The sequence below is a fragment of the Rhopalosiphum padi genome, chromosome 1 (genome assembly GCF_020882245.1).
Source record: "Rhopalosiphum padi isolate XX-2018 chromosome 1, ASM2088224v1, whole genome shotgun sequence".
Classification (NCBI taxonomy): domain Eukaryota; kingdom Metazoa; phylum Arthropoda; class Insecta; order Hemiptera; family Aphididae; genus Rhopalosiphum; species Rhopalosiphum padi.
In genome coordinates, this window is record NC_083597.1 from 40278688 (window position 1) to 40292903 (window position 14216).

General features: G+C 28.6%; 2 protein-coding genes across 3 annotated transcripts; one reads left to right on the forward strand and one right to left on the reverse strand.

Moving 5' to 3' along the window:
• Positions 1-2663: 2663 nt before the first annotated feature.
• LOC132917039 (transmembrane protease serine 9-like) lies at positions 2664-11050 on the forward strand. Of its 2 annotated transcripts, XM_060977556.1 has the most exons (9): positions 2664-2798; positions 2925-3026; positions 5049-5112; positions 5834-5996; positions 6544-6776; positions 7710-7915; positions 9043-9100; positions 9189-9354; positions 10383-11050. In XM_060977556.1, the coding sequence occupies exons 2-8, from the start codon at positions 2934-2936 to the stop codon at positions 9308-9310; spliced, it is 939 nt and encodes a 312-aa protein (XP_060833539.1). In that variant the 5' UTR covers positions 2664-2798; positions 2925-2933; the 3' UTR covers positions 9311-9354; positions 10383-11050. The 2 variants fall into 2 exon arrangements, with proteins under 2 accessions (XP_060833539.1, XP_060833538.1); XM_060977555.1 differs by having other exon boundaries at positions 2729-3026.
• LOC132917038 (uncharacterized) lies at positions 10121-14187 on the reverse strand. Its single transcript, XM_060977554.1, has 6 exons — positions 13339-14187; positions 13143-13279; positions 11225-11405; positions 11087-11137; positions 10829-10980; positions 10121-10587 (listed from the first exon to the last, which is right to left on the reverse strand). The coding sequence occupies exons 1-6, from the start codon at positions 13874-13876 to the stop codon at positions 10480-10482; spliced, it is 1167 nt and encodes a 388-aa protein (XP_060833537.1). The 5' UTR covers positions 13877-14187; the 3' UTR covers positions 10121-10479.
• Positions 14188-14216: the final 29 nt, after the last annotated feature.

Sequence of the window (14216 nt, forward strand, 5' to 3'; positions counted from 1 at the left end):
TTTTTAACTGAATTTGAAATCTTATTCAATTAAATTTTATAAAATACAAATTATTAAAATTATGCTTGTAAAAAAATTATTGTAAAAAAACAACACATCATCCCTTCTTTTTGATAAAAATAAAATAGTGGAAAGCTTTACCAATTCGAGTACTGAATATACATTTGTAGTGTATACATCGCGATCTCATTTTATACTATGAAATTTCGACTTTTACCGCTTATTTTAATGCTAAAAATTATAATAGCTAAACGTTATATGGGTTTAAATACAGTAACAAATAGTTAATAATTTTCTGCAGTCATTATCCGAAAAAATCAATAATATATACATACCATATATATTATAATGTTAATAATCGTTGTTGTTGTTATTTGAAATCATAAAATATGTAGATCGTTTAATAGTAATATAGCCGTTTTTTTATGTACATGCATGCCTTTACGCGAGTATTTGTGTTCTTATACTAACGGGCGTACCTATATTTTTCTTTTGAGAAATACGTGCTCCGTATAGTCTATAATCATTATATTATTATTATTGATTTCCAACTGTCGTATCTACGCGTCCGGCGTGCAGGTGTTCTGAAAAACTTAAGTTTAGATTATTTTATAATATTTTGTTCTTAAATTATACGTAAATATGGGTTTATTATGAATTTGAAAAGAAAGTTTGAATTTCGAATACGTGATACATGGACAATACAGTAACCATAAAAACGTCCTGAAAAATAGAAACACTCTGTAACCGAGAAAATACAGATCAAGAATATTATTGTCAATTATTTAGTTTTATGCTGTACGGTAACGAACCACTTAGATCTACAGTATTATATATATAATATATATACTGAATTGTTAACGATCGTAGTTGTTAAAAAAAATGTATTATAATCAATACGACACATGGCCGCGAATAGCGTTATTCAAAAGATTCTTCTATACGGATCACAATCTCGATCGCGGCTGATCAAATATGTATATGTATGCGTGTAAATTCTCAAGTGTACAACAACGAACCCGTAAAATATAATTTCGTTTCGTGTTCGATAATGTAAAACCATATAATATGTTAATTCATTGTTTACGCGCTGACGCTGCACGATATAAGTAGGTACTTGAAAATCACTTCCTTTTCCAATTATAATATTAAACACAGCGTGTATTACATATAATATTATATGCAACATAGCCGGTTGTTTACGTTTCTTAAGTGTATTATTGTTGGTCAGTTAGTAATACTCAGTCAGTGTGCATATTAATAAGTTTTAAAAACAATGTGAGCCTTAGGTTACCTCGCGTATGCAGCAGCCAGCAATCTATGTATATGGTCAATACCGCTCATAGAAACACTAAAGTTTGGTTAGTTTTCAAGTTTGTAAAGATTACGTCTACTTGTATTATTTGAAATTAATAAATTTCAGTAAATAAACTTTACAATTTGTAGATACCTACTAAGCTACTAAACACTAAATCATTGACGATGATTGATGTTAAAACAGGATAAAATACCTACCAATAGATTCTTCATAACGTTAAGTAGTTTCTTCGATCATAGTCTACTCTTCATATATTACGAAATATAATTTTAACAAAATACCAAAAAATCGTAGTTTAAACATATGCCATCTACTATAGTGTTTATACTAACTGCAAGTAAATCTATTCACATAATGTGTAGAAGTACTAGAAGTTAAATGTTTACATTAGTGGATACAGCATGCAGCTTGCAAGAAACATACTCACCGGTTTATCGAACCCTGTGGTCTGTTGTAGAAAAAACGAACCATTGCTGGAATAGAATATAATAGAGGTTATTGGTGGTTAATATTATATAATTTATATCTATATCAACATTTTAATTTATGTTATATTAGTGGTGACTGTATGCTGTATCAAACAACTATTAATTTTTGATACCCTGGTGGTCATGGTTGACTATTTTGTGTGTACCAGTTGAACGTAACAAATTAAAAACTAAAAAGTAACTTAATTTGATAAAAATTACAATATGTAATTTGAAATTTTTACGGCTAAGTGCGGGTGATCTTGCAGGTCTTGCAGGTAACACCATTGTTTTGAAGATGGCTTCCACTGGGTTAGGCTACAGTTACGCATAGTGAACATGGTTCCACTTTTACTACAAAAATACAATGTACAGACTTTTAAGAAAACACGTTTTTTCGCGTATAAAATAAAATGAACGTGATCAGTGTGAAATAATTTCAATAATTTTGCCAATCGATCAAGAAATAATAAGTATTGCTGTGGACTAATTCTTGCGAGCAATCGAACGGTTTGTAAAATCTTGATAATAATAAATTAATAACGTTAATTTTAAAGTTTATAAAAACGATTAAATTTTTGTGTGGTATCAACCTGGATTAATATAACTATATAAAACATAAAATACACGTAAAAAAACGTCGGTGACGATGAGAACAAATGACATCGATTAACGCGTGCTAAAATATATAATAGGTACTAACATTATTCGTCATCGTGCCACTGTGCCAGCAAAGTACACGATACTTATTACAGGCGTTTACCCCGTTTCCGATTTCTAATGGTTAGGTATTACATTAATATACGACAGATAAATGACAACGCAGTGTATATAATATCACAATAACGTAATATTTCGATTTTACTGTTTAATGGGTTATTAATTGCCGACCATTACGGTCGTCGGCATTGCGATGACAGCAGCATGCCTATTAAACGTGCACCGCATTCGTGGCTTACGGGTTAGTCGCCACTCGTGCGAGCGTTTGGCAGTTTCGCCGCACTATAAAATAGGTAATAGGTATTAAAATATGTTATGTAATTTTAGATTAAGGTTTATTTATGACGATAAAAAAATGTATCGTCTGTACAACTGTTACGATCTGTGTATTGTTTGATATGTACAATATATTATGATAGACACTCGTGATGGAGCTATCGCTGCAGTTATTGTCGTTAATTGCATCGCTGTTGTGTCACCCTGTCGTTTTGGTGTCGACCCGACGGAACATCACTAGACATGTAAGTATAAATAAACTATAATAACACGGTAAAATAAAAAAAATCGAGTGAAATAATTGATTTTGAGTGATGGCGAATTGGCGAGTGGGTTATACATTTTTAATGCGTGGGGCGACGAAGGTATATAATATATCTCTTATTAGATGTGATTTAATTGTTTTAAGTAGCACCCACGACCCACGTGTGTCGTTTCCGTTTTATAATAATAATAATTTACTGTAAAGAAGAAAATTTACAATAAATAATAACGCCCTTTAGGGCACAGCTAGAGTAAAGATATATAGAGTAAATACCTACAGATAACATAAAGTAAGAAATTTAGAAAAAAATTAAATACATATATTAAATTGAAACACAATTAAACATAAATGTTCAACACATAATATCATAAATGATTATTTAGAACATTTTTTAAGTTGCTTGGTGGATCAAAAAAGTTTTTAATGGAATTACTATTTAATAAAATTCTGTTTATATAGGAGCATTTATAGCTCCGAGCATAATGACTGTAGTTTTGTTTTTTTTGGTAGATATTTGCAGAGTGGATGAGAATGTCGAGTGGGAAATTTAGTGGAATTTTTTCTAAGAGCTCAGGGCAATCAATTTGATTATTCAACAATTTATACAGGAAAAAAACATCATTATTAAACCGCCTATCCACCGCCGCTAGGGAATGAAGATTAAGTTCTTTAGCTAATTCAACCTTTGTGGTGTTAATTTTACCAAGTTTACATCAAATAAAGAAAACGCTTTTGAATCATATCGATTTTAATAATAAGACCAGTTTGGTAAGGACTCCATATAATTGAACCATATTCAACTAATGAACAATATATAATGTTTTTAAGCAAGTTGGATCTTTAAATTCACTACAGTGAGCTACTTATGAGCTACAACATAGACAATTTGCATTTAGTTTAAAACTCATTATGTGTTGTTAGTTTTAATATTATAATTAATTGAACTATTATTAAAGTTAAAGGTAAGAAAATTATCAGTAATTAAGTAAGATAGTATAAATATAGAAAATACTAAAAATGCTCATACGTAACTTAAAAATTAAAATATAGAACAACAATTAATGCTTAATCACTGAGAATATTTGAAGATTTTTTTATTTTAAAAATATTATTGATTTTATTCTCTGGCCAACTAAAACAAAGTTATGGAGTAAAGGAAGAAAAGATTAATAATTTGTGACATTTATAGACATCGCTGTAGTATTTTATATTTTTGTATAGTAAAATATTATTATCATAAATTATAATTTATAATAAATGCTTTAATTTTTTAATATAAAATAATAAATATTATTATTTTTTAATATTATAATATTACTTTTGTATTGCATCAGTTAGAGAATAAATAACCAATCACTAACATTAAACTATAATAATATATTTTATATTAGGCATATTATATATGTATTTATCAAAAACTAAATACAAACATAAGAGTATAATTTCCATCGTAATTCTTAAGACATACATCATTGGGAGAATTTGTTAAACATTCAATGAGATAAATGCAATTTTTTTCTCCTTTAACTATAATTTTTGATTACGCCAACTATGCATAATTATGCTGCTATTCGAATAATAATTTCTAATACCTACAATACACATAAAGCCAATCTTCTATTTGACGTAACGAAACGAAATTTAAAATGTTTGTGGCGTAGTGACTAGTGACTAGTGGTAAAACAATTAGTCGGATACAGACGACAGTTAAATAGATATTCATAGTACGCGTGTGGCAAATTATAATAATTTATTGTATTATCGTAATTGTGTTTTTCAATTTGATATAAATATAATACGTGTAAGTACGAATCTATGAAGTCGGGTTCCTATAATTGGTGTACTTCCAACTATTTACAGATATTCGTCACTTGTGAGTTATATGTAATATGCACGGATACTTGCCATGCCGGCGAACGATATGTTTCTACAGTTATATTATTTTGTGCGAATATAATATTATTAATTATTATTATCTATTAAAATTATTTTATTTTTACAGGTTTTTGGTCGTGGTGGCCAAAAGGCTGATGACGGAGCGGTGGATTCCAGATGTCAACCGTGTAGTGAGATATAAACTATTATAGTATTATACTTAAGGAGACGGCATGCACATAAGTGGATATTTAATAATACTCGGAGAAGGGGAGTTGAAAAAATAAACATGTATCAGAAGCATCTTAATTATGTTATTATTAGTGTTACAGACACTGCAGGTGTATTTAAAAATTTTGTAAAGGTGCTTCAATCCCCAAATAATCATTTATCTCTACCTTATATTAATATAGTAAAATCCGGTTCAGCAGAACACGTTTCATTTGTTTAAAAATTTAAAAATATAACCATCATGTAATACTTGTAATTTATCTTCTTATCTACTTATTTATCAATATTTTAATTTTTAACTACGTTATGAGAATTTATAAAACTGAATGTATTACATACGTTAACATTCGTATTAATCATTTTACAATTCAACTTTATGTACATAAGCATATTTATTTATTTAATTATTGCTGACGAGTTAGCTAATACGGAGACAGCAAATGTAAATGTGGCCATCACTCAACCATATACATCTCATTTTATTAAAATAAAAATGAACAAAAAATATTCGGCGTTCAGCTTCGAATTTTCTTTCTAAACGCAAACATTGCGTTCTTTGAGTTTGGCTACGTGGATTTTCTAGTATACACGTTATCGCATTATCTACCGAACTAGCTTGTCATACTTATTTATTAAAACTGTTTCGTTTATTCGTATTATTATATAACGTATTGTACGTAGCGTGCGGTGTTGGATATCCCAGATCGAGGATCGTGGGCGGCAGCGAAGTCAGAGAAAACGAATATCCTTGGATGGCATCGCTATGGAATGTCAAGAAGAAGTTCTTTTGCGGTGGTTCAATCGTCACCGATCAGTACGTACTTACGGCCGCCCACTGTTTTAGGTAAGTGATTTATCAGCTGTGCCAATTAATAAGATCTACAGAGTGTGGCAAAACTCCCTCCCTAGTTTATAATATATATACTCTGCATAGAAACTAATAGGTAAACTAGGGAGGGTATTTTGCCACATTCTATGTATTATTGACGCGACAACCCTTTAGAGGAGGATTTTGCAATTTCTCGCCTTAAAGTACATATCTGTACCAAAGTGTATGCATATAAATAGTTTTACGGAAAAAAATCATGACCATTCGAAAATCCTTTTCTTTTTTTTAACATGCTATAAATATAGATACAATCTATAATATTGTCTTTATAAAATAAAATATTTTTATTACCAGTACATATAAGGTGGATATCACAACTCTTTGAGCTAATAACTTTTGAATTTCCATCCATTCAAATTATTAAATGAATCTTAAAACTTAAAAAATAATATATTATATAGTTATTATAAGTATAATGTCTTAAACCACATGCAAATATTAAATCGAAATTATAAATATCTAACCACAATAATAACAAATTATAATCGTCTATACATCAAAGCGAAGTGCCGGCGACCAATTATCGGGAGATTCACGTTGTGCTCGGGCAGACCAGAAGGCCCGGTAGACTGTACCCGGGCGGACCGCACGTCATCTGCGCGTCGGTAGTGAAGATACACCACAAGTATAATCGACTGGGGGCGAACGTGCACGACAACGACATAGCGTTAGTCAAGATGACCAGACCCGTGAAGTTTGAACGTACCACCCAGTCCATTTGTCTGCCTATGATCAGTAAGTGAATTATTTTACAAAATTATATCGTGGAACGTTTATTGACAATATTATTTTCATATATCAACTTAAATTATTATTAATAAGTTGACTTTTCTTACGATAATTAAAAAAATAGTGGATACCATATATTGTCCATATTTTTAATATCTAAAAAGAAGAAATTAGAGTTGTATAATATAAACTTGCTTGTACAAAGCACAAACTATACACATAGATTCAGTCGTGAATCTAGAAATCTGATATTAAGGTAAGGTCGAGCAAATGTTTTTTTTCTAGAAAATCTACAAATATAGTTTTAACATAAATAATAGGTGTTTATTAGATAATATATATTCAAAACCGTGACAAACTTAAAAATATGTATAATATTATAAACACATCCAAGGGGTGGGAGTAACTGGATCTGTGCCTACAATATTGTTATGTACGAGTCTATATGACGTTTGAATTTTACGTTTTTAGTCCTATACGGAGTTGAAAACGCCTCTAGTCCTTATGGAGTAACAAACAAAACAGTTAATTGTCCTGAGAAAAGATTTAGACTAACTACAAAATAAAAAGTAATTTTATTGATTCCTGCAATGCTTTGTATTAAAGCTATATTATAAAATGAACTTAACTTCGTATTACATTAATAGGAAATTAATAGCTATAGGTGCCTATAATATGATTTGAAATATAGTTATTAGTTAATGTTAACATTCGCTATACCTTCAAAGACTACAAATCAATTATTTTCGTGTAGTCGATACAATCGAACAATACTATAATTACGTAGATACTAATAATTTTAATCGACCTATCTATAATATACTATATTTTACTATCTAAAAGTGAAGTAATTCCGCGATTCCCACCTTTTTATTTTCTTGTTGCCTCGACATAAACCGTTTATCTTCGTCACGATTGTATGATCTACGCTCTACGCAGGGTACGACTACGGTGGGCTAACCGCGGCCGTGGCCGGTTGGGGGCAGTTGAGCGAATTTAGCAGCACGTCGCTTAGCCTCAGACACGCCACGCTTCCCGTGTGGACCGAAAAGGAATGTGCCGCCGTACCCGAGATCGAGAAAACGGGATACACGCCCAACATGATGTGCGCCGGGTTTCAGGAAGGTGGAGTGGATTCGTGTCAGGTACCTTATTAGTATTACCTATATACATGGTTGTATATATAAACAACACAATTAATAATATTAATATATCATATTATGGCTACTAGAGCTGACGGTATTGATATATATATATATATAAATCAATAATAGGTAGGTTATGGTATGAACCTAATAAGTAATATTATATAAATACAATATATAAGGATACACGGAATACAGGCTGCTGCAGACATTTGGAAGTGCATCAGTCACAGTGTATTTACTTGGAAAACTTTTGTACGGCGAATCGGCTAAAACCTAACCTTTTTATAGTGCATGACGTTTTGAGAATCAAATATTATGATACGTATTATTAGTAAAGGTGAAGGATTCAGTTAAGTCTAAAGCTCGTCTCTACTACACCGTGTCGTGTCGTATTTTATATAGGTAACAAAATGTCGGTATAACATGAAAACGTAAGACTAACGAGTTGATATTTTGATAACCAGTATTAGAGTACAATATTCTAAATTATACGATAGGTACGGTACATGCGTATTTATAGTGGTCAATGGTCATATAATGGGAACTTGAATTTATTTGGAGATTGATTGATAATACACACATATATAAACGAATAAAATATATAAATGAGGTCTGAAGGACGCTGTCTATAATTTTGAGTCGATTGCCAAAAAAATAATATAATTATTATTTAATACCTATTAATAAAATAATAACTAATTAAATACGGATATCTACATGTGCATTTTACTGCAACTGATTTTTTCTTATTAATTATTATTATAATATTATTGTGGTCAAATTCCTCGACTTACAGACTATCAATAATAGACTACACCACTGGTTTATATTTGTAAATAAAATTAGTCTTATGCTGTACCTACCTATTTTGTATAGCCAATATTAAAATTTAAAATATGACGAACATAAGATAACAAAAGAAAAATCCAATACTAACTAGCCTTATATATCTGAATCTGGAACTGAAATTATTAACTCTTAGGTCAAGTGGACGCTTGATATGCGGTGGTTTTATCGTAAAGCCGGTGCTGTCAAAAATTGACCAATCTTGAGGTCTTTATAACCTATATATGCCTTTGCTTATAGGTCTCAAGAGATTGAACAATAATTCTTTTATAATATAGGGCGACAGCGGTGGACCTTTGATGCTTTATGATAATAGCGAAAAATTAACAGTGGCTGGTGAGTTTAAAGCAATATTATTTTATAATATTTAATATCTATAACTGTTAAATACGTTGGTGGTCGTGTAAAATTATTCATTTTCCAGGAATCGTGTCTTGGGGTATTGGGTGCGGAGCTCCAAAACTTCCTGGAGTGTACACGAGGGTTGACAAATATCTGGGATGGATAATGAGAAACACGAAGGACAGTTGCCACTGCACAAACTGAATCCATTTTTCATGACTGTTATTTATGCCCACTGTATTAAAAATGTGAGTTTCTATTGTTTAAATAATATAATACATTTTAATATATTATTTATGTACATACCTAAATAGTACATTAATATATATATATTAATAATATAATATAATATGAGTTGACTAACACACGGCTTTGTCTGGAATAAATATTATTATTATCCATTCACATAAGGAAAAAAAAATAATAAAAATAACTGGGCAAGTCAGTTAGCTGTGTATCAATTTTGTCATTGAGTAAAATGCTATCGAACGTTATAATTTTTTGGCCGAACGATTGAGAATTGCTTAAAATTAACAAAAAACTTACCGCTGACCCCATAAAAACCCAAAAATAATACGATTGAGAACGAATTTACGTGCAATATTGCCATATCATTTGTTTGGCTATTAAACGATTCAGTAATATAGACATAAAATAAATATTCTTAAAAAAAGTCAATAATTATAATAATCTTATACAAATACATGGGTATCTGTCATCTAATAAATAAAATTATTCAAAACAGTATCCATGATTATACTTCATAACATAAATTATGAACTATAAAAATGTGTTATTTATATTATGCATAAAAAAATGTAAAATATGTAATAAATATGTAAAAAAATGTAATAAATAATATGATGACATATGTAAAGACAAACGAGTTGGAAGGATAAAGATGACTACTGTGTTTGGAGTGATAAATTTTAATTTGTAGGAGTACATTAAGAACAAACATAAATAGGTGATCATTTTACTTATATATATATATATATTTATATATTAAGTATATTATGTATATAAAATGTTTTTATTTTTTTGTTAAATAAATAAGTTAAAACTATGTTTTTATTACAAATTTAAGTATTTATGTTACTTTTTTTTGGACAGTTCAAAAGTTAAGATCAACAGTTTGTAATGTTTATAATTAATATCAAAATAAAAACTAAAGGTTCCTAAAAAAGTTGTAAAATTTATATATACATGTTTTAATCACAGAGTTTTTTCTAACTTATTAAAATATATCCCATTACATATTCAACAATTGTTATAGGAAATTCTTCAATCAACAACCACTCAACATCACAACATTGAGAGTCTACAACTAATTTTGTTTTCACAATAGAAATTACTAAAGGTAATAAATTTCATCAAAATACAGTTGATCCGTCATCAGTCTCTACTTTTGAATAACTAGCCGTATTTGGTCGTCTTCGGTGGTTTGTACTTCGCCGTCCTTCAATTAAAAGCGCAATTATCTGAAATAAGATAGTATTAGATAGATAATCTCATTGTTATATTAGAATAAATTGAAGAGAGGAAAACATTAATATAAACATTTTTATTTGCAATACAATATGTCATGTCATGTATTTTTTTTTTTTGTTAGATAATGTTGAATAGTTTATTATTATTCTTTTCTTAAAACTTATTTACAATTCACAGAAAATGGAAATGAATTCAAATTGAAGAATATAGTTTTAAAAATTGTATGCTTACTTTTTTCTTATTGTATAAAGCTAAATAAAATAGCATTGATAGTATAGTCATTATGCTGAAGTAGAAAAGGAAATGTGAGTCTTCTGTATCACCAAACCCATGATTTGTAAATATAGGTTTTGGACCTAACCTTGATACACTTTCTTTAGTTTCTGCAAAAGCATGATATATATATATTAATTTTATTTTAAAAAGTAATATAATAAAAGTATGAACAAAATATTAATTTTCAATTTGAAAAAAAAGTATTATGTTTACCTGTTTGGTGTATGGTACCGTCGTCCTCTTTAGGATAATCAACACTAGACTCTAAAATAAATAACATGTTTAATATTATATAATAAATATTACATAAAATCGGAGATAGTTTTAGAGTTATGGATGATAGGTACTAACTTGAATTAGGTTTCGAATCAATTGGAGTTTGGGTCTCTGTTTCTTCAACTGGTTTTTCATCTTCAATAGTAGTTTCATCATCATCAAAGTTTATATTATCCTTTGGCATTTCTGAACGAAGTTCCTCATCATTATTATTATTATCATTATTGACTTCAACTATTTTTTGAATATTGTCTACCTAAATAATATTTTAATCAGTAATTGATATAATTTATTAAAAAATAATAATATATTATGTAGTTATATATCAATTATGTAGGTAACAGCAGGATAACGAGTTCTATAAAAATATTCACTTTAAAAAACAGTATCCAAGTACATCTCGTTTCAATAAAGCATTGATAAAATTGTATTTCACTGATACACATTGTTTGGGGTAAAATTTGATATAGGGTCATTAGTAGTAATTTTTTTTATGATATGTTTTCTGTCCAACCCATGTGTAATATAGACAAAACATATTAAATCAATTTTTATTTCTAGTATTGGATTTAATAACCATGGAGTTAAATCACTTATTGTAAAAATTATAAAGAATTATTTTTGAGGGTTTAACATATGTTGTTTAAATATTTTCTTAAAAAATTTAACATATAATTATTATTTTAGTAAAAGGCGAAAGATTTTTTCAATTTGAAAAGGAACCGGAGTTAGGTTAAAAAAAAAATTATTATTTTATTATTAAAGTCAAAATGTATACTCAGAAAGTAAGTAAAATATAAAATCAAACTTAAAATGTATTATACTCTCTAATTTAACTATGAGATTACTCAAAAACCATAACAAAAGATTTTGTATAAATGCATTTAATACATGAATTTGAGAGAAAACAAATATTGCACTAATATAAAAATAAAATATTTGAATCTTGTTTTTTTTTAAATTTCAATTAATTTAATAATAATTAGATAAAATACTGCTTCCGACTTGTTTCAACTCTCTGGAGTATCATACTATTGCTCCCCTGCATTTTGATATTTAAAATATTTAAAAAGGAGGAAAGTAGGTAACTGCTCTGCTGTACATGAAGTGTCGAATGTACTTCCAAGTCATTGAAAAGTATGTTACTGTAAAGTATATATTAAAATTGAATTCTAAGATAAATTATTGCAAACAAAAATGATTCTGAGCGAAAATAATCGAACAGCCTATGTTACTAAGTTTATCTTATGATATATTTATATTGTTATTAGAGTAATTTATTTATTATTAAATATAGTAGATTGAATTAATTTTTGTCAAAAACATCGCATTTGAAAGTATCATATACATGCTAAAAATTTTAAGTTCCTACAAATATTTTTAAGAACAAAAATACATATTGTAAAATCAATAGTTTATTTTGTTTTACCTATTCAATGGAAAATTTACTAGTGGTATTTATTTATGGTTTTCTAAAAATTTTGATCTCCAAGTTAACATGTTATGTACAATTAATGGTCTATTATTATTTTATGATGTTTGTTATGTAATAAATAATGACTAATCTATACCAAAGAGAGCTAAATAAATATGTTAACCTTTTAAAGTTTTAGGTAAAATAATATGTAACTTTTTTAAACAGTAGTCATAAAAACTAAAATAATGCTAATAATTACATACATTATATCCATATAATATTGGTTTATTTAATAAAATGTGATGTTATGAATAGTTGATTTGGCTTTAAAACACAATAAATTAAATAAAAATGTTTTATCAAAACAAAGCTACATATTATATACAGAATACAATACAACTTTTAATAAACATTTTTTAATAGAATGGTATAACTTTAATTTATTCCATTTCAAAAGTAAAAATAATTTATTAAATACAACTATAATATAATACACCTGCAAATTTAATGATTAGAAATTTCATAAGATTTTTTACAAATCTTTTTTTTTTTTAATATTATACTTAATATACTTACAGCTTTTTCAGTTTCAAGAGATTTATCAATTTTAACTTGTGGTAGGTCCTCAGGGGTTTTCAGTTCTGCAACAACCACACTAGGAACAACGGGTTCTTTAAGGTCTTTTGATGGATTGTCAATATTTTTTTTTATAGCTAAAAGCAAATTAAATATAGAATTGTACATTTACAGTGTACCTTATAACATTACTTACATTTATTAGATTTTTCTAAACCGCCATTTATAATCAGTAACACCTCTACGTTTAAAAATTTACAGTATGTATGCAATTCATTCTTTAAGTTATAACAGACCTTATTCCATTTGTCTATACTGTTCAACGGATCCATTAATAACTTCATTGATTCAGAGTTTTTGGTCATGTTTGTCCACATATTATACATGCTTTCATCATTAAATTTGTGATTATTAGTAATTAATTTTGCAGCTTCTAAGTCTGTGGCATTTATGAGACCATATTCAAATTCATTGCTAATATTGTAAATTACCGTACAAAAACACGGAAAAGTGTATTCATTTTCTACCCTTGTGAAATTTTTGACATCCAGTAATGGGAAATTGCAAAAATTGTCGAGATTCAAATCTTTGAAATAGTTCACCAAACCGACTTTCCCAGATGACATCATAAGTTGACTAATAGTTTTCTCAGTCGGTGCCGTCGACACATTCCAAATTTGCAATGTGACGACGATCAGTCCAGCGAGTATCAACCGTCTCCCGACTGTGATCATGTTATTGTTTCGCTATTATTTTTTGTCTTGTCGTCCAAACGTACTCGATCTCACATCATATAGTAAGCACTGAGTTTTGAAAAATTAAACAAATGCTAAACACAAACGGAAATCTATGAGGACAAGTTCATCACACTCCACAAATCCAATGTCAACAAGTAATAATTATATTCCGAGTTGTGAGTCATAAATTTACTCGAAAAAAAAAAAAAAAACCTGTACAAATACGGATACCTACCGAGTTAGGTAAAAAATACAAAACTACAACACACAACAGTACAACACAGTTACACACGACAATAAACTGAATAAACTGGAATGCCGAATATTTTATATTATC